We start from the raw sequence: 26,928 nt of genomic DNA on the forward strand, positions 1-26,928 counted from the left end.
TTTGTGCAACTTTTCTTTGTTCAGTGTCAAATGAAAGGGGAAAATTATGTCCTGTGATGCCATAGGAGCTAACCACTTAGTGAAGGTTAGCTTTCCAGAGACCCCAAACATCTTAGACACACCCAGTAACTCATTAGGAAGCAGGAAAGGTCTCAACACCCGATAGCTTTCTCAAAGCTCATGCACTTAGTCCTAAAGGCAGGAATTACCTGTGAGATGTGACAGCCAGCATTCGAGGGAAACAGCAGTGGACACGTGCAAGCCTAACAGGCTGAGACTGTTTAGAGCCAGCTTGTCCAACCCGCAGCCCACAGGCCGTATACAGCCCAGGACGGCTTTGAATGTGGCCTAACATAAATTAGTAAATTTTTTTAAAACGTTATGAGATGTGTGTGTGTGTGTGTGTGTGTGTGTGTGTGTGTGTGTGTTTAACCTTGTCAGAGGTCATTAGTGTTAGTGTATTTTATGTGTGACCCAAGACAGTTCTTTTTCCAGTGTGGCCGAGGGAAGCCAAAAGACTGGACACTCCTGGTTTAGAGGAAGGCCAAGTATTCCTACATATTTTAGTAACTCATGACATCCTCCCTGTATAGAAGCATAGAACAGAGAAAATGGGAAGACAGCAAGCTTTCGTGCAATTTGTCATTTATTTCATTTGGTCTTAGAGAGAGGTTTAGTTATATGGAAAGCTGACTTTTGTGGAACACCATATTCCCTCAAGATGTTTGGTATCTGAAATACTGAGTTTTTTTTAGGTTTTACAGGGAGAAAGGTTTATTGCATTATCAGCCTAACACTAGGCACCCTTCACACCCTTTGAATATGGTGATTGCTCTCTGAACTACTTGTGGGCTTATACAGAAAGGGAGGAAACCCAGATGATAAGTCGTGTTTTTAATGCTATAGATTGCAATTCCAAATGTCTGGTCCTCTCCGCTTATCTGCTATTTACCTTATATGTTTCATGCTTGTGGTTTTTAATTTACAATTCAATATCAATGTTTGATAAAGATATTTTAATTTGCTCTCTGCTTTTTAGTTAGCCTTAGAATTAAAACAATTATAGCTAAACCTCTGAATTAAAAAAAATTTTCAGAAGATTATGGAAGATCATAAGAAGGTCCTAATAAAATAGAGAGTGCATAGATGGTGATGATGCTGATGAAGAATATGGAAGAGAAGGTCATAGTTCTCTATAGCATTTTTGGAGCTTAAATACTTTCATAGGCATTGCTCCACTCAATTCTCATAATAATCCTTTTGGAGAGATAACATCCATTTTAAAATACAGAAACATTCAGAATTTGAGAGTTTTTCCTGTGTTCACCAGCAGGAAGCTCAGAACTACAACAAAAATTCCTGTTTTCCAAGTGTGATTGTCTCATTTCTTCTTAGCTGCCCCTATTAGTGAAAAATAAGTCACAGGTAATGTATTCTCACTTATCTCTAATTTCAGTGATGATTAATCAGCAACCCACACTTGGATGATACTAATCAAGTTATTGTTATAATGGCATCAGTTTGTATAGTTACTGTGATAATTGTCTGACATAGGCTTTGCACTGGGGAGTCAGCAGGCATAAGAGTAGAATCTGGAATCTCTTTGGTCCACTGACTTCTCTCCATATGCAATTTCTTCATCAAACTCTGGCTTAAAAGAGCTTTCTACCTCTAGTATAGGTCTTCCCAGGTTGAAATGGTACCAGCAACCAAGGACAACCAGTTTTAAAAACTAATAATCAAACAAACAAAAAACCACTAGCACTTGCTTTATGATTGACAGATGATAGAGTGAATAACTCAGCAGTAAGGGCCTTAGTCATGGAGCCCAGTTTTCCAGCTAAGAGATTGTCATTTCATATAATAGTCCAAAGCTACATGGCTTCCTGGTAGGAGATGTGGATAAGTTGAATGTTGCAGCGTTATTCAGCATGATGATTATCATGCATTTACAGCTGTTTCTTGAACAAACCATATTACACACACTCACAGAATACACTCTAGAATAAGAATATAAAATACCTCTCCCCTCCCACTTCCCCATTTTCTGTTTCTGTAGTAATGTCAGTTGAAACTGACATTCACTCTGAGTCCATATCTGATGTGTTCCAACTGATATCCTTACTTGCTTGTCCTGTCGGCTCTAAGCTTCAAATTTGGAAGGTTTTCAATGACTCTTGTTGGCAGGAGAAATGAACGAGGAGATGTACAGAGAGACTGCTATTACAGCCAAATTTCAGCCACATAGACTGTCAATACTAATGAATGCCCTTGAAGCAGGTACTGTAAATGCCGTTAAGTTGGAGTTGAGCTGCCTTTCAAGTTTGGGTCATTTGGCAGAACAGACATCTCCTCTCTAAATACTAAAGACCCTGTTATAGACCTTATTTTATCAGTATCACATATTGGAACGTGCTGGTTGCTGATAGATTGGCTGTTTGGCTTCAGATTCCTTTATATGCTGAGAATGTTACTTTAGTTTTGTTCCTAAGTTATAAAAATGAGATACTATAGATTCATTTCATTAGTTGGCCTTCCTTCTTTTAGCATCGTAAAGCTTAATGTCCTTTCAGCTACCTCATTAATATAGTATAACTGTTAATAGCACTCAATCTAGAATTAAACAGACCTAGGTTCAAATATTGGTTCCATTCAGCATATGTAACTCTTAGTTTCCTTGTCTGTGTAATGGGGATGATAATGGGATATTGAACCATATAAGATTGTTGTGAGGTTTAAATGAGATAATATGAAGAAGGGAAAAAAAAGAAGCATAGCACCTTGCAGAGAAACATTTTTAAAATACATTAGCTATTGTTATCATGCAGATGACAAAAAGAATACCCTCCTCCAGATAGCATTGAGAGTTTTCTTAATATTAGAAAAATTAATAATAAGCGCTGTGGAAATAAATAATTTGTTTTTCTTGCCTCTATACATATGAAGAATAGCAGCCGCTTTCCTTTTCTTCTCTTTATGTAATAATTATTGTTACCTGTTACAGTCTTAGGATTTTAAACATCTTACACTCGTTGTTAATCTTTTAACACCCTGGAGGCAAATGTAAAGGGGGAAAAACCCAGCTTTTAGTGAACTGAAATGAAAAGTGACCCAAGTTTAATCACAGTACCTCTTATCAAAGAGAAAATCATATTAAATTGGGTATTTAAAATTAGGGTATATAAACTAAGGGAAATACGCGTTATCTCCATTGAGACTTGAGGATGGGGTTGTAAATAAATGCAATTTAAATAATTTTGTAGAGAATAAACTAGTAAGGCTGGGCACAATGGCTCATGCTTGTAATCCCAGCACTTTGGGAGGCCGAGGCAGGCAGATCACGAGGTCAGGAGATCGAGACCATCCTGGCTAACACGGTGAAACCCCATCTCTACTAAAAATACAAAAAATTAACCAGGCGTGGTGGTGGGTGCCTGTAGTCCCAGCTACTCGGGGGGCTGAGGCAGGAGAATGGCGTGAGCCCAGGAGGCAGAGCTTGCAGTGACCTGAGATCCTGCCACTGCATTCCAGCCTGGGTGACAGAGTGAGACTCTGTCTCAAAAAAAAAAAAAAAGTGTAACTAGTAATGGCAAGTATTGTGAACAGCCTACATCTCTGATATACTTATGACTCAGGGGAATTGAGAAGTATCCATTAACGTAGAAGAGACCACAGTAGGGTCACCCATCCCCATGGCTTAGAAATCCTAAATTTTTCCTTAATTTGGTTAGGGAAAGCCAATGTTATATTTTCTTACAGAATAAGAGCTCACCAGAGGCTGCCGCAGTATATATAATAAGTAGTTTGGCTACTAAGATCTCTTCTGGGGTAAAAGAGAAATCTAAGTTCCCTTAGATTTTATAGGAACAGTAGAACCTAATATTTGCATCTTCCTTTGTGGTTTTCAAATATGTGTTTTGAGTTGTAATCCAGTAAACCTTTTGTTTTAGTTGTGAATAGCCTGTGGTTTGGGAAATGTAGATAGTTCTATATTGAATTAAATCAGTCGCTTCCTGTTATCCCAGACTTCAGATAACTTTGGGGCCTGTAACCAACACACCAGATGAAGTGAGGGTTTGTGCTTCATCAGCTATCAGCTGCTATTTACACAGTTCATCCCCTTTAAAAGAACGTGAGTTTCCTTCTCAATAGTCTGTGCTTGTCGACAGTGGAATTTTGTATGACTGGTTTTCACTCTAGAAAGCAGTCATTTAATATTTCCTCAAGTATAATATCATAAGTTCATTAGCAAAGTGGTTGATACAGAAGATCAACAATTGACCTTCAGCACAACTCCATTTTGTCTAAAAGAAACTTCGTATGTTTTGAAACGCTGGAATACCACCCAGCTTTGAACTGCTACTAAAGCAGCTCAATCTAAAACTATTCTTTTTTTTTTTTTTTTTGCCATAAATGAGCATCACAGAATCAAATCCATTGAGAAGAAACTGCTTGCTTTGCCAACACAATTAGTTTTATAAGAAGCCTCTGCCTTCAGATTGTTCTTCTCCAAAGTCCACGTTTGTTGGATGGCTGGAGTTATTTTTTAATTAATATTTTTTTAAGAGCCCCCCCTTCTCCCAAGAGCCTCTAAGCAGATTTAGCAGGCTTAAAATGACTCTTCCACAAGGTGATTTCAATGCCATCCACAAACAAATGGAACAGTGGCTTTTCTACTTTGGGGGCTCTATTTTTTTCTCTCTCTCTTTTAATTCTCATAAAACCTGTCCACTGGAGAGAATTTTTCTTCAGGGTTAGCCTATCTTCCCTCCAAAAAAGATGCTATCTTGCTTGTGAACGAAAAGGCCATGCAACCTATCCAGCTATGAAAAGGAGTGACAGGAAAAAAAAAAAAGTCTCGGGTTTTCACCTTCCAGTGTGAAAAGCAAAAGGATTCAATGATTATTATTATATTTTATGGTTTATTTTTATATTCCTGTTTCTTTTATTGCCATGAGCTTCTTTGATAAGTGAATTTTAATGGAAAAGCTAATTCAGATCTTCAGGTTTAGTGGATGGGTGTCACTCCACATAAACATTCTATAGAGGGAATTGCACCTCTCCTTTTATGGGATCAGACAGCTCAGACCTTAAGCATCATAATTGCTTGGCCCTTTTAGTGGTGTGAGCCCTGATTAAAAAGTCGTATTGAGCTCAGTCTTTTACAGGAAAGGCAGCTAATGTGATGGTTGAAATTGAAATAGTACAGGCAGGGATGCTATAACTACTTTCTTTTGTCACAGTCTTCCTTGAAAAGAGTTTTCACACATCTAATCAATGTTTTCTTTCACAAGAGATACCCATCCTGTATGTAAATACAAGTTGGACTGTGCTTGACCTCCGTTCTTCAGCCTTAATATCAAAAACCAATACACACAAAGGTAGAAATGGTTTGATGCATTTTAGTCTTTAAAATCAAGACTCTGGTCGCCTTTGGTTTGGCATGGTATAAGAGATCATTCTCTTGGGAGAGAAAAGCAGAAAGAACTCTTCTTGCAGCTGACGTTAAAGAATTTCATGGGGACAAAAGCAACTTTACATAATTCTTTCCAATAACTTTTTTCCTACTTTACATAATTCTTTCTAACAACTTTTTAAAAACCTGACTACTTTCCAGTGTGTTAAGTTGAGGGTAGAATTGTTGGAAATCTATTCACTAGGTAAGTTTTGTTGGCCTTACAGCTGTGGAAAACCCAGTCTGGGGTCTCTGAAGGAGAAATCTTGCTGTACTGTTTCAGAGCTGCCTCTCTCCAAAGGAACTTCAGAATATAAGGGACACTAGGAGACATGAGGGTTGAGAAAATGGGTCTTTGTGTTATTTGGTGTGGTTGATGTTGAGTTAGACCCTGAGCGGAATGCATTGTGGTAAGCCACCACCCTAAGCATCAGTATTCTTGACTATTCTCCCTTCATGTGCATTTTGGACTTAAAGGTGAAATTCCATCTTTAACCCCCTTGTGGTTGTCTGAACAATGATTAATGAACTAGATGTGATTCCCTGCAGACCTTTCAAAGGGTGGATGAAGGATGGAACTTCAGCCTTTTTTTAAAACCAGGCCTTTTGCTTAATACTGCTTTTAAAATTAATGTCCTCTTTTGAATGCCAAGAAAACAAAAGGAATTACTCAAAAGTGTGTGCAGCTTGACACAATAGACCTTAATTGGTGTCAAGGAGATGTTAGGATGAATGGGAAAATGCCCGATAAGACTGAAAAGTGGAACCTTGTTATGAGCTGTCATTTCAACATGTATTTAAACTATAGCAAAACTGAAACATATTTGCCGTATAGATCATAATGACTCCAAAGGAGCCATTATACTCTATTATGTAATTACATAATCAAAGCATGCATAGTAATCAGCTTTTGAAATTCAATGCTAATCAAACATACCTATAGTATGTGTTTAAGCAAAAATAGAGAACGTTAATTTGCCATTAGTCAACTAAACAAGAATGTGTATACAGAATATTCATGAATAGCTTAATGTTGTGTCAGATGATATTTTTTGTTTTGTATTCAGGGGAAATCAACAATTTTAATTGAAGAAAAAACCAGCACAGAGGAGGATTACTCCTTAACTTGCCATTCAAAAATTTGCCTCACCTTTTACTGATTACAAAAGGAGATTAAATTAAATAAAATATTTTTTCCTTTCATAAGTTCAAGTGACACAACAGTGATTATATAGCAGAAGATTATTTTGAGATCCTGACCATCTCCATGCCATAGGATACAGTGTTCTAAATGCTACATAAAATAAAGTTTTCCAAACAACAACAACAACAGAAGCCTTTGAATATATATTGCTTTTGTAATTAGCAATAAATTGAAGGTGTTATCCAGAATGAGTCAAGAATAGAAATATCTTGATGACTTGGTCAGAAGGTCTGGCGTCTACTCGTGGCTGGGCCTCATGCTTGCCATATGATTTCAGGCCTATCTCCTCCCTGGGCCTAAAGTGAGAGAGTTGATCTCCAAGTTTCTTTCTACTCAGTTCTATTGATTCCGGATTCCATAGGGTTCTATAAAAAACAAGGTGATACAGATGAAGTGTTTGCGTCAATGTCACATGTTCTTGTTCACTCCATTATTTGTTGAGTTGGTTTAGTTTATTTTTTCTCTAAGTCTGTGGACTGTATGGTTGGCATTCATAATTATTTTCACCATTAAGTAGACAGTCTTTGGAGCAGACAATCAACATATTTGACTTAACTGTTTGGTGTAACAAAACATGGAGAGGATCAAAAAGGTTAAGAGGGGCTTTGTAAACAGCAGACAGATTGATTGCTTTTGATTTTAGATAAATACTAAAGTATTCATGCAGGTTGAAATTTGCCTGTCTCAGAAATAAAGAATTGCATTTGTTTTGAAGAGGTCACACCTTTTACCTTAAATCTACAGTTGATGAGCCCCTTTCTTCGGCCACTGGTTCTCACTGTCTCTTGTCTGCACATTGGATGCCTAAAAATGTTACTGTAATATTTAAATAGAACTAAATTCTTTCATCAAACGCTTTCGTGTCTTGAACTTGGAATAATTTATTTTCAAATTACTTTTACTGTAATTCTTATTAATTCAAATAGGTTTCTGATTTGATATAAAACTCTGTAAATGCAGGGAACAGTTTAATGAATTGAAAGATAGGATTGAGTCTTTTAAAGGAAATGTACAAAATATGCTGACAATAATTGCTTAGATAGAAATCAAATCTTAATGGCTTTGTTAATGATTTGTAGTGAACACTGTGTTTACGTTGACTTGGGGGAACATATGTAGTTACAAAGATTTTTCCCTCTGGGTTTCAGCAGAATCTTAATTTTTTTCATTCTTTTCCTGAAACGTACTCAACTCTGTACTAGCTCTCAGAAACGTTAGCAGGAATTGCAAGTGCCTCTACTAGTGACGGTTTTTTTTTCGGGTAGAGATGAGAGGTTCTGCTTCCAAGCTGGGCACATCCTGAACAGGGTTGTAAAAATAGTAGCCAACAGAAATGAGCATAATTGACAAGGCATTTGAAGGTTTAAGTCAGCGAAGGCTCACACTTCTAAGAAAATAAGATTTCCAAGATGTGCTTCTTTGAAAATTTCAAACCTAGGAGGGTAGGAATTTATTAATAACCTGAGCCTCTCATTTGTGTAAAATTTCAAGAACTATAGTGGAGTTTTTAAAGTAATAACTTTACTACATTGATCGTCAGCAGAATGATTTTTTTTTTTTTTTTTTTTTTAACAATCTATAGTTTTGGTTCGACTCCTATTTAGACAATATGACTGTGCTGATTTAATGTTAGGTTCAGTCTTCCACAGAGCAGAAGGTTTTCCTAATATGATTAGTTTTCCTAATATGATTTTGCTACTAAAGGAGTAGGTCAAGAGACTTTATTTGCTCTTTCTCTGGGCAAACTGTCTTCCCTTTGAAGAGTTGCCGGTGCTCCTTCTCTATGTCAGTAACAGTTTACGTAGTTGCCATAGTATAAACTCAATTCTGTTTTAACTATGACTTGCCCTTTTGTTATAGTCTTGACTAGAGAGACTCCCCCGGTGTAAATGAAGTGCTTTATTTATGAACAGCCAGGCAGCGGGGGCGAGAGCTTGTGGTGCTGGCAAAAGGCCGCCATGCACTGGTAATAAAGGCTTTCTCTAGGGGCAGAGTGCCGAGCACTGAAAGAAGGAAGCAGTAGTAAACAAGGTGTTTTACATTCAGAACAGTTTCTCTCTCATCTTAAAGTGTGTAATTGTGTTCTGGATAAAATATGGAAATAAAAAAATCAGAAGTTGCTCATAGGCACATAGCCCTCTTTAAAAACAAGTACATTTTCCAAGGCAGAGCCAGGATGAACCTTGGCATCAAAGCCTGATGCTGGCTGGTAAAAAGTGCAAGCTGTATGGGCTGGAGAATCTGACAGAACCTGCTTCAAGAACCAGCTTGGCCACTTAGCTGAATGACATCAGGCAGCTTATTTAAATCTCTCTGTCTCCGATTTTTCATCTCTAAAGCGGGGATACTGAAAACTCCAGGAGTTTGAGAGAGAAAAGTATGTAAAGCATCCTGCACAGTGCCCAGCCCTGGATAAACATTCGTTCCCTTCCCCATGTCTCGTTTAAGATTTGCCCTGTCACCTCCCTACAGTGGCCATATTGTTGACTGAATAGATTCCAATCCAGGCAAGTGTTTTATGTAATGTCACTGAAATGGAGTTTATAACAAAATGAGGTTTTAGAAAAGAATCTGTAAACTATGTTAATTGCAGATTGAATTAGTAGGGGATTTATGTGCCCGCTGCACCCCCACCCCAACAACTCTGCTGTCATGGTCGTTACTAATCATAAAAATACATTTTATCTTTCTTTAGACGATAAGCTTTCTCTTCATTGTGATGAATGCCCTAACAACTTCTAGTTTACTACACGAGGTTTGCTTGTAAGCGAATGGGACTCTCCAGTGCCATAGTTTTATTTTTAGGAATTGTCTGGCAAATCAGGGAGTTATAGGGAATATAGTTGCTGATACAAATAAAAATCCAGTTTGATTTTGTCCTCTAAATCTCACCCATATACACCGATTAGCAGTCAAAAATGTCTATACATGCCAGATATTGTTCCACCCTTAAAATACATTACCTTCCTGTTAACAGCCTTATTTAATGGCTACACGATATTGTACCTATTTGTTTTCTTTTGCCCAGAACATGTGCTGTTTCTGCCTTGACATTATATCTGCTAATTGAGTTTTAGAAAATCAGAAAGGTTTTAAAAATGGATTCTTGAAGAAGGGCACCAAAGTTGCCTATTTGTACCCTTCTGCTACACATCACATTGTGTTTTGTAGCAACCTAATTGTCATGATATCTATTTCGAGGGGAAATTTATCAAGTCACAGTGCACCCTTCTGTTTGGAAGAAATATTTGAGGATGTGAGCAGAAATTATTTTTACATAAAGGCTTCAGGCAGTTAAGAGTACTGACATACATACCGTATTTTCATCACTGTCATTCACTTCCTTTGCCTCAAATAAATAGGTCATTATTATTCCTTTGCAGCCATCTTATGGCACCTTAAAGCGTGGAGCTCTGTTGAACATAACTGCCGTCCAGCTGACCCATATAATTTATTGGTGATTTTTACAGAATGACGTCCGTGGGCCACCACCATCAGCCAAGGCCCTTTGATCTCTTTCAGCAAAATATTTCATGATCACTTATAATTTTTTGGCATTAGTATTATAACCATGTTAACATAGCTAGGAACTGGCATTTCCTGAGACACTGGATTTTAGGTTAGCCTCAGCAATTTTAGAAAATAATACAGTCATGATGATGATACCACCATAGATTTGCAGAGCGTATGATGTGCCAGAGCACAGCAACGGCAAACATTTGCAGGTGGAAAAATTTTACCTGAATGATTCGCTCAGTCGTGACATGTTAAAATGGTTTGACTTAATTATAAGTGATAATTAAGAATGTTTAGACTTTCCTAGAAAACAAACAAAACCTCACTCTGATTTATTGTTGTCATTGCTTAAAAGACAAAATCATGGACAACACGCCTCTTTTCCCATCCCCTTTATACATGTTTTGTAGCCTTAATGTGAATGTAGTATGCTACTCTCAGAATATACTAGCCTTAGGATTTCAATAAAGAGCTAAAATTAAAGCATACAGTTATTTCCACAGGAACTATTCTATTAAAGCATAATTGAATTGCAACTTGCTTTTAAGTCCCAGTGGCTGCAAGATAGTAGTCAGGATTTGTAAGGCCTTGGTTTATGTTGAAGGGATTAATGTCTGTCACCAGGCTGTTCCGCGTGTACCTTTTGTAAACTGAAGATTATTTGTGTTGCTAATATACTTCCTTTGATAGAAGAAATCCCTCCCATAACCCAGTAAGACCCCGTTTGGTATTCTACTCTACTCAAAGCAAGTCCTACGCCTTAAGACAGATATAGCACTTGAATAACACAATTAAATTTTTTCTTAATTTTACTAGATTGCGTGTTACCTGAGGCTGTGAGAGCGGTGGCTTTTCTATACACACTTTCGTCAGGGCCAGCAAAACCACCTTGAAAAGCTTGCTTGATTGGTAGAAATTTTCTTCTCCTTGTTCTTTTCTCCAATCTGGAAATAAACTTTCTCTCTCCAGCTGGGTTCTGAATTCTGTGTTTGTCACAGTAATCCACTAAGGAAAAAAAAACATCCATTCATTTTTTTTCTGATCACCTTTTCTCTTTGTTGTTATTCTGTAACACTGTTCTGCGTACTAAGCTTCCACTGCTGGATCTAGCTATGGGGAATTTACCCTCTCACTCACCACAAGCCCTGTGGGCCTGCATTGTCACACCCGGGTTAATTCCCTGGATCATAGAGCTCAAGGTTGGGTTTCATTTTGGTCTGCTCCTCAAGCACCAGAAATTTTTGTTTATCTGTGGTTCTAATAATTTTTTTTCCTTATCCTTTTAGTTTCCTCTTTTCTAATCCTCTGCCAGGGGCTGGTCTATTTCTAGGTGGATTTGGCTTAGAGCTATCTTAGCCACCCCTCTCACACTTTCCCAGTGTGTCCTAGCAAAGAAAAAAAAAAGGGGGGGGATCCTTCAACAGAAATATGATAGCAGGTGGAAACCCTCCATTTATTCTAATTGCATCTCTATTTATACTGTCTCAAATTTTCTTTAGATGAGTATTTATCTTTGACCTTTGTTTCATTATGTGGGAACATTTTTTAAGGAGCAAATAATCTGCCCTGAGTTGGTTTAAAACAGCTACGTAGGGAGGTCCTTGAGAGCAGGAGCCTTTATTCTTGGATCCACACCACTCCCAATACGTAATGGCTTAATAAATCTTTGTATTTGATGTCTAGAGAAATGATGATTATGATGATGATGATGATAGCAGCAGCTGCCATTTATTCAGTTTTATGAGAAACTAGACACAGTGCTAAATATATTTATTATCCATTTTCTTCCCCCTGTCAGCCCTGTGGGATAGCTTTTAATTACTATCCCCATTTTTCAGATGAGAAACTGGCTCAGGAACTTTAATTAATTTTCCAGAGATCACACAGCTAAAAAGCAGTCTCTCTCCCCTTCCCAACTGATCTTTACATCTAATGCCTATACCACACTTTTTGTTCTGTAAGTAGGGTTAAGGTATCGGTTTTCACCCACATTGCAGCTTCTTAAAGGCCAGGACAGCATATACTTCTGTATCCCCTACTATGCCAGGTGCGACATGGAACACTGGACAATTACTTCATCCTTTGGTTCTGAATTGAACTCACTTCTCCTCCTACCTGTGCTGTGGATCATTTAGGACATTTATGAGGTGGCCGGCTGCTGTCACTAATCTCAGAAGCAACAAACTAGGGCAGATCTGGAGATAAGCCTTATATATCAGTGAATCTGAAAGCCTGGACTTTTTGACACGTTCTAAGGGAGATTTTCTAAATGGCTGGCAGGGGGTGCTGGGTGAGCTGCAGATAGGGGTGTCCGTTCAGAGATGCCTGGGGCTTTGGGTGAGTCATGAAGGTGTGAGTTTCGGAGAATAGAGTAACAAACTCCGAACCCTAAACCTTCCCAGGATTTTATTGCGATCCCAAAGAGTCAGTTAGGCCTCACTCACACACGATGAACTGCCTATACATTGGGACTGTCAACATCAACTAACAAGACGAGATTATTTATTGAACCCTCCTACCTACTTCTATTAAGTGGCTCCTTGAGTTTCTGTGAGGCTGACCAAATAGCTTAGCTCAAGGGCGGGTAAGCTAAATTTGGCTGTATCTATCTTCCCTACTCCATTTGCGAGAGCTTCAGCATTCACAAAAGCCGGTACTCTGACCTTTCCAATACCTTCTCAGTATACTACTCAACTATACAAAGTACTAGAGGCTGAAACATTTTGTATCACAGCTTTTGAGAGTATGGTGATTCCAGGCTTAGTATTTTGTCCCTAGGTCTGTCTTGGATTAATAGACTCGTTTTGTAGACTACAAAGAAAGGTATTAGAGCCGTGCTAAATGTTGCTACTTGTGTTCATTTTCTAATATGCCTAGTTTCCACTTTAGTAGATCCCATTGAACGTTTTAATTGATGGAAATTTTCCTCTGACCTTTTCTTCCCTTTTTTTAAGGTGATGGACAGAATCTGTTTACGAAAGACGTGACAGTGATCGAGGGAGAGGTTGCGACCATCAGCTGCCAAGTCAATAAGAGTGACGACTCTGTGATTCAGCTACTGAATCCCAACAGGCAGACCATTTATTTCAGGGACTTCAGGCGTAAGTTTCCATCCCTATAGTTGTAGACGGCAACTTTTTTTCCTACATGTAGTCTTGATAAAGAGATTGCTAAGGCCACCTTTTTTAAATTTAATGTTAGATGCTTAAAGTTTAGTCAATTCTTTAGAGGGAAGAAGAGACAGGCAATCATAATCTTTCTACTTAATAGAAACCTTGAATGGCCCCTTTTAAAAGTAAGGCAGTCTTACTTTGCAATAGAAATTGATTGTAGTAATTCAAGGTGAATAGCAATTGAGTCCCAAATACTTAGCTGACACAAACAACTCAAACAGGGTAAGGCAAGGAAAATACAGCATTCTGAAAGGTAATCCCTTTGGTTTGAAGATTGAAGTTTCCAAGGCAATGCATGCCTATAAGCATAAAACCAAGTCTTCTCTCATCATAGCCTTTGGCATATGGAAGTGTCCATATGCTGAAATCTTTCCAAATGTAGTATCACAAAAACCAAAATTGCAACAAACTTGTGTAGAATACAAATGGTTCATATGAGTGTCAGGGCTTAGTAAGAGCAAGAATCAAATCTTTTGAAAAAAATTGTTATTGGAGAGCGTCGGTGCCTAACCAAAGCGAAGCATGTCCCTTCCCAGCTGCTTGTCCCCTTCCTCCCCAATACCTCAGGGTCATTCATGACCTGTGGAAAATGTTGATAAACCTAAGGAACATTTAAAAGGTTGAGGGAAGATAAAAGGAAATAAGCCAGCTTCTTTTCTTAAAGTGAATTTTCGTCATATACTAAGTTAGTCTTTGCCAAAATTAAAAAAAGGATTTTGAAAGAGAACATTTGAAATAAATAAGAGGCCCACATATATGAGTTTTGCAGTGATTTTGATTTCCTGCTTAATGCCTAATCAGTTTCATACTGTGAAGCCAAATGTACTTAGGAAACCGCAGGACTAGTTTAAGGCCTCCGTAGGCTCGAGTTCATCCACTTTTTGCAGCTCCACCTCAAATCACATCAAATATGTTAAGGTGAATCCAAGTTAATTAGGTTTATTTTGCTATTAGATTATAAGTTTTAAAATAATTTTCCTTTTGCTTTTGTAATTAATATGAAGGCCTTTTTAGTTCTGTTTCATAATTTGAAATCCTTGTTTTTTGAAGGTCTTACTTATACTTTTTGAGGCATTTTAAAAGGCTGTAGGCCCTAGTCCCTGAACTTCCAGTGCCCAAAGGCTAGGGGGGCCTGGCACTCCCTGCTTCAGGGGACTCATGACCTGCTTTTCCTTTTGTTTTCTTTTGTCTGTCTCTGGTAGAAAACTTGAAAACATGTATGAGTAAGTGCTGAAAACTGACAGCATTTGAAATTGTGCCAAGGTAGAAGGGTGCATATCTGGATGTGTGTGCATATATGTATTTTTTTATTTTTAAAATTCAGCAAGCCAAATCAGCTGGATTTGGATTGTATATATACACTCACACGTGCACTCATATGCATAAGTTTCCTTTGGACAGGGTTATTTGTCTACATGAAGTTACTGCAGACACCCAAAATAGTAAGTCAAGAAGTACCAGATACAACAAGATTTAATACATAATTAAGGAAAAGAGACTGTCCGTCCACCTTCTCACAATCACTCACTCTGTGTTTTGTTTCACAGCTTTGAAGGACAGCAGGTTTCAGTTGCTGAATTTTTCTAGCAGTGAACTCAAAGTATCATTGACAAACGTCTCAATTTCTGATGAAGGAAGATACTTTTGCCAGCTCTACACCGACCCCCCACAGGAAAGTTACACCACCATCACAGTCCTGGGTAAGAAATGCATATGGGGCTTACCCAGGGAAATGGAATGGGGATGGCCCTTACTACCAGACAGCTTACAGCAGCAAGGAAAAGGTTAATGGTGAATTCTCCTGTTCAAACTTGTTTCAGGAAGAATCGCCGCCCATCTTGCTGAATTTTAAAAATAGCCTATTTTACCAAATGCTCTCAGGAATGGCAATCAGCAGTCTTTATAGATTCCACCTGCTCTTGGGTTTCAAACCTCAAGCTTCAGAAGCAAAGATCAAGAGAATTTAGAGCCCTCAAATGAATCACTCACCATGAAATGTTATTGCTTCTAACTACTGGGATTTTTTTCTTCCCTCTGTGCAGGGGAAGGGGAGATGGGCTACCAAATCTATACCCCATGGCAGAACTCAGTTATGAAATCCACATAATGATTTTTCCTTCTGAGTTACATCCTCGTTTTAATATTGTTGATCTCCTTTTCATTGGCTTGACTTATGGCCTTGTTTATTGCTTATACTCTAGATTATGCTGTAAAAAAAATCATACCCCATGAACATATACTTTGCCACAAATTGCTGTCATTGGACATAAAAGAGTTAAGAGCGCTTTTACTGATAATAAGCAAATAACTGTTGACAGGCTGCTAGGTGTAACTGCAGTGAGCTGAGTGTCTTCATTTATGATCACCAGATTGTGAGTTTCAGCAAAATCCCAGTAGCCAAGTTTCCATGTTTATATTTTAATATAGTCAGCAGATATTTCTATGTTGAAGGTGGTCTGAATTAGTCACCTTTAGACAAGCTTACTCTACTGCATAACACCAGCTGATTTGGAGTCTTGAAACTGAATTTTCAAGGACATACACTATAGCATGAGGCAAGATCTCTGATTTACACCTTCGGGAAGATGATGAATCAAAGTCTATTTGAGGCGGCAGACTGCAGCTTTTCAGTGTAATGATATGAAGATTAAAGAGGAAAGATAAATATGAAGGACATTTTTGCTTGGTATGTGTGCACATATATGTATTTATGGATGTACATATTGAGCTGCTGCCTCATTACTTTACTTCAACACAGCTGTAGAAGGGAAAATTTTTTTATTCATTAAGCTAAAACATAACCCTAATGCTCACATATATGTTTTTGACAAGAGGAGTATTGATTTTAGAAAGTTGTGTTTAAAACCTGTCCATACAATTTCTAATCTGGTCTGTGTTTAATGATAGATGGCTTTCAGGTATTTGTATTTGTCACTATTGTGGTCTTAATCCAGATTAGACCTGTAGAAATAGTAAGCATGGGAGGTTTTGCTGGGATGACTATTTTGGTATTTTGCAGATGTACCAAATTCACAAGCATAAATTTGAAGTTTTCTGTCTGTCTACTTGTATCAGAGTATTTGAAAACGCTCTTTGCTTATTGGAGTAAGTCATTAGCAACACAGACTTCAAATTGACCATCCACTCACCCACCCTTTGACTCATCATCGTTTATGGCATTTCCACAAAAGTGACAGTCATAAAATAAAATCTATTTATGGCATTTTGAATTTTCAGAGTATTTTACTACATATACCTTTACGTATTTATATGTTGTTTTTCACAGAAGTAAAATGATAATAACAGACGTTAGACATCTTGCCCAGGTTACACAGCACTCAGTAAGAACCAGGAATCTTAGAATTCGGAATAAACCTTACAATTCTGTCTTACAATTACAACGTTGGTGTCTTCCAGTCTAGGTTGTTTTCAGTTAAATACCGAATGCTTTTGTTTTAAGATTTTTTTTTTCCCCAAAAGGCGCACGTCTTCTGTTTTTAGGAGCATATCTAGCCATTGGCAAGCAGTTGCTACTGCCTGTCATTTTCTGGTGCCTGACACATTTATTCTCAAAACCACTGCATGGATCAGTTTGGCTCTGAATATACCATGTGCTTGGGAACCAGTGTGCCAACACTAGAATTTTGAGAGGCATTGTGCCTGTAATCCTTTAGGAGGTCTGATTATTCTAGAAGTAATAGGTTCCTACTTGTATTTTATAGAAGCATTAACTTGAATATACTCGAAAGTAGCACTCTAAAAAGTAGTAGATGTTCTTTCTGCAGATATTATTCATTCACTTAATATTCTTGCCGTTTAATTTACTCCAGGATTCCTTGACAGAGTAAAATTGTTGTCGTCAGTGTTTGAGTCTTTTATTTCCCAAAATCTGACAATTTCCACTGATACTCGTGTATTCAAACCTTTCTCGTAAGGTTTAGAGTTTTCAGATATTATAATGAATGAAGAATGACTTTAGCATCTTCGTTGCTATCTGCAGTTCTCTGAAAAGGACTCCGCGTGTACTTACACAGCTGTCAAACTTCTTGATAGGTTGAAGATGCTCATTTTAGTGCATGTGTCTATTAGTTATTTGATGCAGTCAGTAAAAACTTCAGCATAATTATAAGATATGGAGATGGGTATTTGTTAATGTTGTCTATGCTATTCTATAGTTACTATTATGCTTATGATCTTATCCATGTAAAATCTGAAGACTCTCCTATGATAGTTTGCATGCATTTAGTGCCTTTAAGGATATTCATTCACGCCTTCCACTTGTGACGATTTTGTTTCTTTCTCCAAACATACTGTAGGACTCTCTTTATACTCCTATTCATGAGAGCAGATGAATGAGACAGAGAATACACTTCTTTAAGATTAATATAGTTACTGATAATAGTAGCTAATATTATCACAGTCCTGTCCTTCTAAGATTAGTGTTCATTCTTAAGATTCCAGGAACAGGAGAACCTAATTATTTTAAAGGGTCTTAGAGTGAGATTTCACATGCTGATCAGCTCTAAGACTCCTCTTTTGTTGTAATGAATGTGACTCATCTTGATATTGCTGATTTTGTTAAATGTTGCAGGTGTCATGTTTATAATTAGCACTCTTGTAGATTTGAGGTAGCTAAGAAGGACCTTGACGTTCATTACTGTTTCCTAGTATTTCCCGCTATGTGATTTTCATTCCGGTTTTCATCTATATGCACCTCCTTAGAAATAGCTTTGGTTATTTTCATTAATGGCTGCAGGCAGTTTTTACTAAATGTGCTTGTTTAGTGGACCATGCGTAAGTATATTCTCTGGTTAGCAGCAGTTTTAATTCATTTTTCTTATAAATGGATTTTAATACTTTACTAACCTTTTGTATTAGAGTAGACATTATGAAGCTAAGGGAAAAACAGGGTAGAATTAGTAGACCAAAATAAGTTTTAAGATTTTCTTGTCCAACCCTTTTTTTCAGAAAACAGATTTAAATCACCTCATTTATATTTTGAAAGCTTTCCTGCTCTTAAAAAAAAAAACTGAGCAAAGTCAACTTTGTAACATATCAATAAACTATTACGATTCACATTATCAGATTTTATTTTATAACCCAAACAACTCCCAGTATAAATGCCTATTTCTTCTTCTAACCCTAGCAAAGATCAGAAATATTGGTCACAATCTTGAGAAAACTATTTATGGGCTTTAAAAAAAAATCATTCAGTGATTTCACAGGATGGTGATCTCAACAATAAATAAGCCCTTTATTTTTCTACACTGGGCAAATTTTTTTTTTTCTTTTTTGAGACGGAGTCTACCTCTGTCGCTGAGGCTGGAGTGCAGTGGCGTGATCTCGACTCACTGCAGCCTCCACCTCCTGGGTTCAAGTGATTCTCCTCCTTCAGCCTCCTAAGTAACTGGAACTACAAGTGCCTGCCACCTCACCTGGCTAATTTTTGTATTTTTGGTAGAGACAGGGTTTCACTATGTTGGCCAGGCTGGTCTCAAACTCCTGACCTCAGGTGATTCGCCCACCTCTGCCTCCCAAAGTGCTGGGATTACAGGCATGAGCCACTGCAACACTGGGCACATTTTCTAGTGCTTTTGAAGTTTTCCACATTTTTACCTTAGCCATAAAGTTGAAGATGATGTCAGCTCTTTGGGCATATAATCCTAGGAACTAGCACTGGTTCAGGACTCACTCTGAAGTGTTATAGAATAGAATGTATCTGTTGCAATTGTTTGGATAATGCCAAACAACAGATAATCCAGATGAGGACCTAGCTGCCTGTCAGGCTGTCAGCCCCCAAATGAAATCTGGAGGAGACATTGGTGAATTTTCCTCGATCCTTATCTGTACCTGCCCCTTTTCATTTCCTTACTCTGGACCAGCAGACATTATTGATAATGTGGAAGGAACCCACCCTCATCTTTATGAACCAAATGGAGGCAATAAAGACTTTCCACCGAGAGATACCATTGAAGATGAACGGGTAGTGAAGGTTAGGAGAAGCTTTGGGTAAGCAGAGACAAGGGGTTTCCAGGCTTAGCATGAAAACGAGATAATAAAGGAAAGATATCCAGGAACACAGGAAACAACTATCTGAGTATGTTTGAGGCTAAATTCCACTAAGACTCAAGAGAGATGCATAGAGGAGTCTTTTAACAACTGCTGGACTGTCGCATCAAGAAGATTCCCATGTTTCCACAGAGGGACCATCAAAGTGTTTCTCCCGAAGTCACACAGATAAAGCAGGATCTCATCTGCCCCATTCCCTAGGGATTTCCAGGATTGCTGGTGGCTTTAGCCATTTGCCCTCTTTGTCATTTACTAAGAGAGACACCTTCCTAAGGTGCTATCCCATCAGTTACATTGCTCCATTACAGTTCTCATTAGGAACCACGGCATATTTCAACATGAAAAATTATTTTCATCACTCTTATTTTTTCCTGGACCTTGAAAGGTATTTTTTTTTAACTTTCATTCCTCCATTTGTTGAGAAGACACTCCTCTATTTGTTATACCTTAGTTGTTTTGTTTTCATTTTTTCTTATACCACTCTTTAAGGTCTTATTTTCTTTAGGGTTTTCCTCTGACACTTGATCTAACAATAGCATGTAAAAAAAATCCTATAATACTGCACTTAGAATGCAGTAATATTTATTAATCCTAAACATCTAGTCTCTCCATGTATCCCCTATCTACCATCTAGGTATGTGTGATGAAAATCTATAACCTACCTGACTATCATCTGGCATGGATAAACTATGTGAAAGATACAGCTAGTTGAAGTCATTCCATTTCTTTTGTTACAGCCTTTCTGTGTTTCATAAAATGCTAGCAGATGTGAAACTCTAAATTGGATGTTAAATTATCTTTTTGTTTATTTTTTCTTAAAATGTAAACTAGGGTAATTCTTTGCCATGTTTAACTACTCATTTGGGCCGTATCATATTAGCAGCACATCCCTTTGAGCAAATATGTTGTTTTCCTTGCACACAGGAAACAAAGAAGAGGGATCTTTTGGGTCTACTCATTACACCCACCACCACCAACAGCACCAAACACTATCTTGCTAAGGAAGTATGTGCAACAAATCATTTTACTTTTACTTTTCTATCATTCTCTACAGGAATTTTCAACTGCTCCAGATAAGTCTTCCTGTGGGCAGAATTTTCACATTGTGGACTAGAACAGTTGGAAATCCCAAATACATGGTTTAATCCCATAATTTATTGAAGCAGTATCAGAAATTTATTATTCAACTTGATCATCAGGATGGCATGTTTATACATATTTAATTTCTTGTTTCTCTTCTGAGTTGAGAAACTTATTAATCATAAGTCTCGGAACAGTCTTTGCTTATTCATGGTGGTCAGGACACATATTCTTAGATTCACTGTACTGAATTCAGTATTCTTACTGATTTTTATTTCCACAGGCTCAGTCCTGAGGTAAGGTTGCATATGAAGTTTTACTGTCAACTCAGTTTCATAAAAGATAACATATTTTGTCATCATCATCATCGTCGTCACTATCCCATCACTATCACACTACATACTCTTGATTTGATAGTCAGTATTTTAACTCCCCAATCCGTTATTTTGACCATTTTATCACATATATATTTAATATGCTTACAGAAGGGTGGTTTTAATTCTGATATGTAAATCTACTTATAAGCACTTAAGAGTCTCTTTCGTCTTTGGGTTCCAAAATCTGGAGCACTGGAATTCAGAATATGGAAGATTGCTGCAAACTAATTGGCATTTCTTATATTACTGCATCTTCATATCCAAAGGATTTTATTACTACATTATCCATCAGAGGTTATGATTACATTCTGGATCTCTATGAATCATTTTAATTACATGGAACTGGTTTGAGGCACAGTTTTTCTGTGCATTTTATGGTGAGTGATTCTTTTAAGGACTCAAAGATTTTTTTCTTTGCCCCGTTGACTTTGGAATCTTTCATTTGAAGATTGAAATTCAAGAGTTGAGTTCAAGGAGAAATACTGCTTTCAGGGTGTTTCTGGTAAGGATGATCATTTCAATAGTATGTACTCCTCTTTTATATCTACTTTCTGGTTAATTTGTGAATGACTGGTGACTAATATCTATATTGATATAATGTGCTCAGTGATAAGAGTGAGACATTGGTTATTATTATTATTATTATTATTATTATTATTATTATTGAGACGGAGTTTCGCTTTTGTTGCCCAGACTGGAGTGCAACGGCACAATCTCAGCTCACTGTAACCTCTGCCTTCGGGGTTCAAGCGATTCTCCTGCCTCAGCCTCCCAAGTAGCTGGAATTACAGGCATGTGCCGCCATACCCGGCTAATTTTATATTTTTAATAGCGACGGGGTTTCTCCATGTTGGTCAGGCTGTTCCCAAACTCCTGACCTCAGGTTATCTGCCCGCCTCGGCCTCCCAAAGTTCTGGGATTATAAGTGTGAGCCATCATGCCCGGCCACGTTGGTTATTTTATAACATAAATTTAGGATAGAAATTCTAAATTAACTGATTTTGCATAACTCACTTTATTTGATGATTACTTTGTATTTCTTTTTCCCTTCTTGTAATGATTTAAATTCCCGTCAGGAATGTCTGCTATTTTCTCCTTTTGATAGCAACAATGCAAAAATGCATTCTGTGTTTATAAAACACATATGTTTAATTTGTAGTCCCACCACGTAATCTGATGATCGATATCCAGAAAGACACTGCGGTGGAAGGTGAGGAGATTGAAGTCAACTGCACTGCTATGGCCAGCAAGCCAGCCACGACCATCAGGTGGTTCAAAGGGAACACGGAGCTAAAAGGTAAGCTGCAGATTGCCCCACACTGAAGTAGTTACTTTATTCTAGCAGGTATGCCTTTGTGAAAATCAAGGACAAATACAAAACATGCCCATGAAACAAAAGTATTCATTTAGATATGGTTTATAATCAATTACTAAATATGTCTGAGGCCAAAGCATAAAAGCATTTTATTGTTCTAATCCATGTCCTCATTCTGCTGTTTGAGGGTTCATGGTGATAGCTGTCACTCTACTCAGATGCCCAGAAAGAACTAAAACTGTAAACTAGAACTGTTTAGGCTAGGAAAAATTTTCATGAGGGCTATCTCCTGAGCTCAGGCTGTCTCTGTCTGTACCTTCAACTCTAATTGCTTTTGCCCTGTCTTTTGCAGAGACCTAGAGGAGATCAGAACGCCACATTTTTAGGGTATTTATTTTAAAAAATGTTGAACAGTCTTTCCTATGGTAAATTCCAGTCATTCTGACATCTATTGCACTATCAACTGTATTGACTATATGCTTTCCTACAAGAGTGGTTGCACTAAGTGGACTAACAATTTCATCTTAATTGTGAATTTACAGGGACCACCTGTCTTGTGAAATTTGTGATTCAGTTGCCCAGTTCACCAGCCTGTTCTTGTGCAGTCTTTGATTTTGTGATGACAGTACAAGGCAGCTCCTTTAGCCCCATTCTGATCATCTTTACCTCTGTACTGGGCCATCCTGGGTTTGGGTCCTGGATCCACAAATGCCTGCCACCTCAGGTGTTGCATCAGATAAAGGAGACAGCCTGTACCCTATTTGACCATTTTTTTGCCAGTTATCTTAAATTCTGCATGTATTTCTGCATTCAGATTCCTTCCTTTTCAAAGTTACCCTGCAGGTAGTATTCTGCACAAAGGTCTTAGGGGCTGAATTCCTCTAATTGTTTGACAGAAATGCTAGTGGTATGCTTCAGTTTCCTCTAAAACAAGAATAATCATATTACATACTTTATGGAATTTTTATGAAGGTGAAATGAGTGAATAGTTATAAAGTATTTAGCTAATACTTGGGCCAAAGTAAGTGCCGTATATATACTTGTTAAATAAATAAAGAGCGTGAGAAAGAAAAGAATCAGCCCTTTTAGAAAGAGGATATAGAAATCTATATCTGGAAGCAGATAAATCTATATATAACAGCTTAAATTTCAAGAAGCTTGTTCTGTTTTAATCTCCTATTTCCTAGGTATAGTTTTGGAAGGAAGGAGTTTCTCATTTCCTCTCTGCTTTTCTGTCTAAGTGAATTCAGCCATTAAATGTGTACCGATAAGTACAAAACATTAAAAGAAAGTTAATGGTGTGGCATGTTCCTGGGAGTGCTGAGTTCAGGAAGGGACTGCCTTGGCCTATTCATTCCATCCGGAAGCCTCCTCCCTCCTTTTCTGGGTGTTCTTGGACGTGTCTCCCATCTGGCCCCAAGCCCTGTATCTTACTTTGCTCTAGCCCACTGCCACTGCATTTTTGTGGTCTTCCAAAAGTCTCAGATTTTAAACATTTCAATTACAATTTCAATTATGTAAATCCATTTAGTTACTTTCTCTCTTAATTGTTGATGATGAGAGTAGGCAAAGGGGGTTGTTTGTAACTCTACTGCTTTTTGAATTACTTCGGGGATTTGGATAATATCCTAGAATTTCTGAATGGCATGACAGCCTAGTCGATATTTCAAGTTCAGATGGTTGTAGGGGTGAAAACATTTTCTTTTATCTTCCTGAATACCTTGAGCAGCCAGATGTCAAAATGGCTCAACTTTCAGCTGCCTATTTCCAGGAGATTTTAAAATAGAAGAACCATACATAATATATTTCAGTAAAAATAGTGTGTGCTATTCAGACTTGAAATATATCTTAAATACTATGCTGCCAGGATGAAAAGTCAGAAATTAAGGAAATAAACATTTTATCAGGTAACTATTTACAGATTACTCTCATTCCAAGTAACTGCCATCATATTTGTTAAAATAGCAATGTTGGGGTTAGAGGACAGAGGAGAGGACATAAAAACAAACTGATGGAAATTCACCCAACTCTGGTGTCTTGGTACATTTTCTGTTCCCCAGGCAAATCGGAGGTGGAAGAGTGGTCAGACATGTACACTGTGACCAGTCAGCTGATGCTGAAAGTTCACAAGGAGGACGATGGGGTCCCAGTGATCTGCCAGGTGGAGCACCCTGCGGTCACTGGAAACCTGCAGACCCAGCGGTATCTAGAAGTACAGTGTGAGTACCCCAGTATCTTATTCTGAGGGTGTAGAGTTGCGATTCCATAGAAACTCTTCAGAAGCCATTTATTCAATGCATTCATTTTATATAGTATACATAGAATTCTTATTTTTGGCAGACAAATAAAGGATTATTTTATTGAAATACTGTACTGCCGTATTACAAAGTGCCAACGAGGATTTGAAAATGCTACATTGAACCCAAAGGTAAAACTGAAATGATTTCAATCTGCTCTAACACATGACTTAATTAATTTATTTGCATATAGACTGTCATCATTTCTATGCCAACTGCAAAATCTAGGGCAATTTTCCCCCTTTTTCAATCCCATCATAAGTACCGAAGTTTTTATAGCAGGTATTTTATTCCCATTCTATGTCAGTATTTTGTTTTAAATGGCATGTCTTCCTCTATTTTAGCTTAAATTATAGCATTGAGTTGAAAAGTCTACTCTTCGGGATCATTACCACAATCTCAATGGCTTTATCAATAAGAGCTAGATCGTAGTGAGTGAGGTTTTCTCCTTACCATGCCCTGTAGACTGAATATGGTCTCCTCATCTTCTCCTCTGGACCCTTCTACTTAAGAGTTTGAAAAAGTCTTTTTCTGCACAAAGCCATTCCTATGCCAAGGTTGTGGCTAAGTAGCCAGCTTCTCACTTTGTTTTTGGCTTCTGAAAAATCAAGGTGATCTTTGAGTATGCATAATGAAATGCTACCAGAGTTTGGTTGGGATGGCAGTGATTGGATGTCTGATGAAGGAAAAGCTTTATTTACCCTTTGTGAATCACTGGATTAATTTCCTAGGGCTGCCATAACAAATTGCCACAAACTTGGTAGCTTAAAATAGCAGAAATTTCTTTCCTTACAGCTCTGGAGGCCAGAAGTCCAAAATCAAGGTTTTGGCAGGACCACACCCCCTCCCCTCAAAAGAATCTAGGGATGGATCATTCATTGACTTTTCCAGCTCTGGGAGTCCCAGGAGCTCCTTAACTTGTGGCTTCACCACTCCATTCTCTGCCTTCATTTTCACATGACCTTTCTCCTCTCCTCTGTGGGTCTCTCCTCTGTATGTTTTTATGAGGACACTTGTCATTGGATGTAGGGCTCACCCAGATAATCCAGAATGGCCTCATCTTGAGATCCTTAAGCTGACTTCATCTGTAAAGACCTTTTTTTCCAAATTCAGCTACAGTCACAGATTCCAAGGGTTAGAATGTGGACTTACCTTTGGGGGCCACCATTCAACTCCATACAAACCCTATTATTTATCTAAATGATCTGAGCAAAATGGGAAGGCAGGAAAAGTTATAAAAAGTTGCTTCTAAGAGGCCATCCCATTCCAACCTTTTCTTAATTCCGTGAACTTGGCTCAATTTAACATTACATAATGCAGGGTTTCCTCATTAATTCATTTCATCTGCTTCATTATAAAGCTTCATTATGGGCATCATGCTTATAATTTTCATATCACCAAAACTATTGTGGTATAATGTCCCTATAATGGGAAAACAGAAATGATCAGATACTATCTAAATTAGCAGATAGTAGATCTCTTGTGATTTTGTTAATATGTAATTCATTTAAGCAAACTTAATATCCATTAACTCTCCTTGTAGGGGCCCATTAGCTTTAATAATACATTAGCTCCTTTGTATGTCCTGAGTATATATTCACCCAGTTTCCACCCCTAAACTCTTTCAGTATTTTCCCAGAATATCTTTTAAATAGAATATAGTCCCACCCACCTACCAAATTACCCTCACTCCCAAATGCGAAATATTTCAAGCATTACACCTCTCACTCCTTGGAAAACTTGATAATGATCCTTGTAAGCCTTGGTTTCCATAATGTGTAGATTCTGGAGGTTTGTCCTTCTAAGAAAAAGGAATAAGGCTCCACGTCTGAATCCATTTGGCTTCAATCTAACAAAGTACTGCTAGCCTTTAATTGCGGGAAAGTGACTCTAATGCCATCCAAAAATAAGGATGCACCAGCTGATCATTTTAAACTCTAATATGGCCCCTTTTTGTGGGAGACTCTGTTTTTTTATCCAAGAAAATCATACAAATATTTTAGCCTTTATTCTACTTTTTAGAATATACATAAGGAAAAAACATTTTTATATAAAGGAAAGCTAAGAATTACAAAGCATTATATTAACCTGAATGGAACTTTGCATCTGATTTGATAATCTTAAGTAAGGTTCTCTGTGCTCAAGAAAGTTCACTACCCTCCACTCCTAGAGCACTATTAAGAACTTTACAGAGTCAGCCAGGAATTCCTTTTGTAGCTTCTTCAAACACAATTGGAATTCTCTACATCATTTCCTACCAGCTTTACTCTCCTTGAACACTAGCGGCTATGCAGTAACAAAAAGCTTCATTCCTCAAATGCCTGAAGCACTCAGTCACTAGGCCCTGAAGTCTGATCAGTCATGGCCCAGTGCTGTTGATGGCTCAACTCCAGTGCCCCCCACAGCCGTCCTTTCTCTGCAGACAAGTAACACCACATTTTG

General features: G+C 37.8%; 1 protein-coding gene across 6 annotated transcripts in view; it reads left to right on the plus strand.

The window, feature by feature from the left end:
- The window catches only part of CADM1 (cell adhesion molecule 1), a 333,382-nt gene that overhangs the window by 253,651 nt on the left and 52,803 nt on the right, over positions 1-26,928 (plus strand). For all 6 annotated transcript variants that reach the window (XM_017883129.1, XM_017883130.1, XM_017883132.1 and 3 more), the window contains exons 2-5: positions 13,130-13,276; positions 14,896-15,048; positions 22,034-22,171; positions 24,250-24,408. In XM_017883129.1, the coding sequence (XP_017738618.1) occupies positions 13,130-13,276; positions 14,896-15,048; positions 22,034-22,171; positions 24,250-24,408 (597 nt within the window). The remainder of the gene's footprint in view (positions 1-13,129; positions 13,277-14,895; positions 15,049-22,033; positions 22,172-24,249; positions 24,409-26,928) is intronic.

Source organism: Rhinopithecus bieti, unplaced genomic scaffold (genome assembly GCF_001698545.2).
Source record: "Rhinopithecus bieti isolate Rb0 unplaced genomic scaffold, ASM169854v2 scaffold_11964, whole genome shotgun sequence".
NCBI lineage: Eukaryota > Metazoa > Chordata > Mammalia > Primates > Cercopithecidae > Rhinopithecus > Rhinopithecus bieti.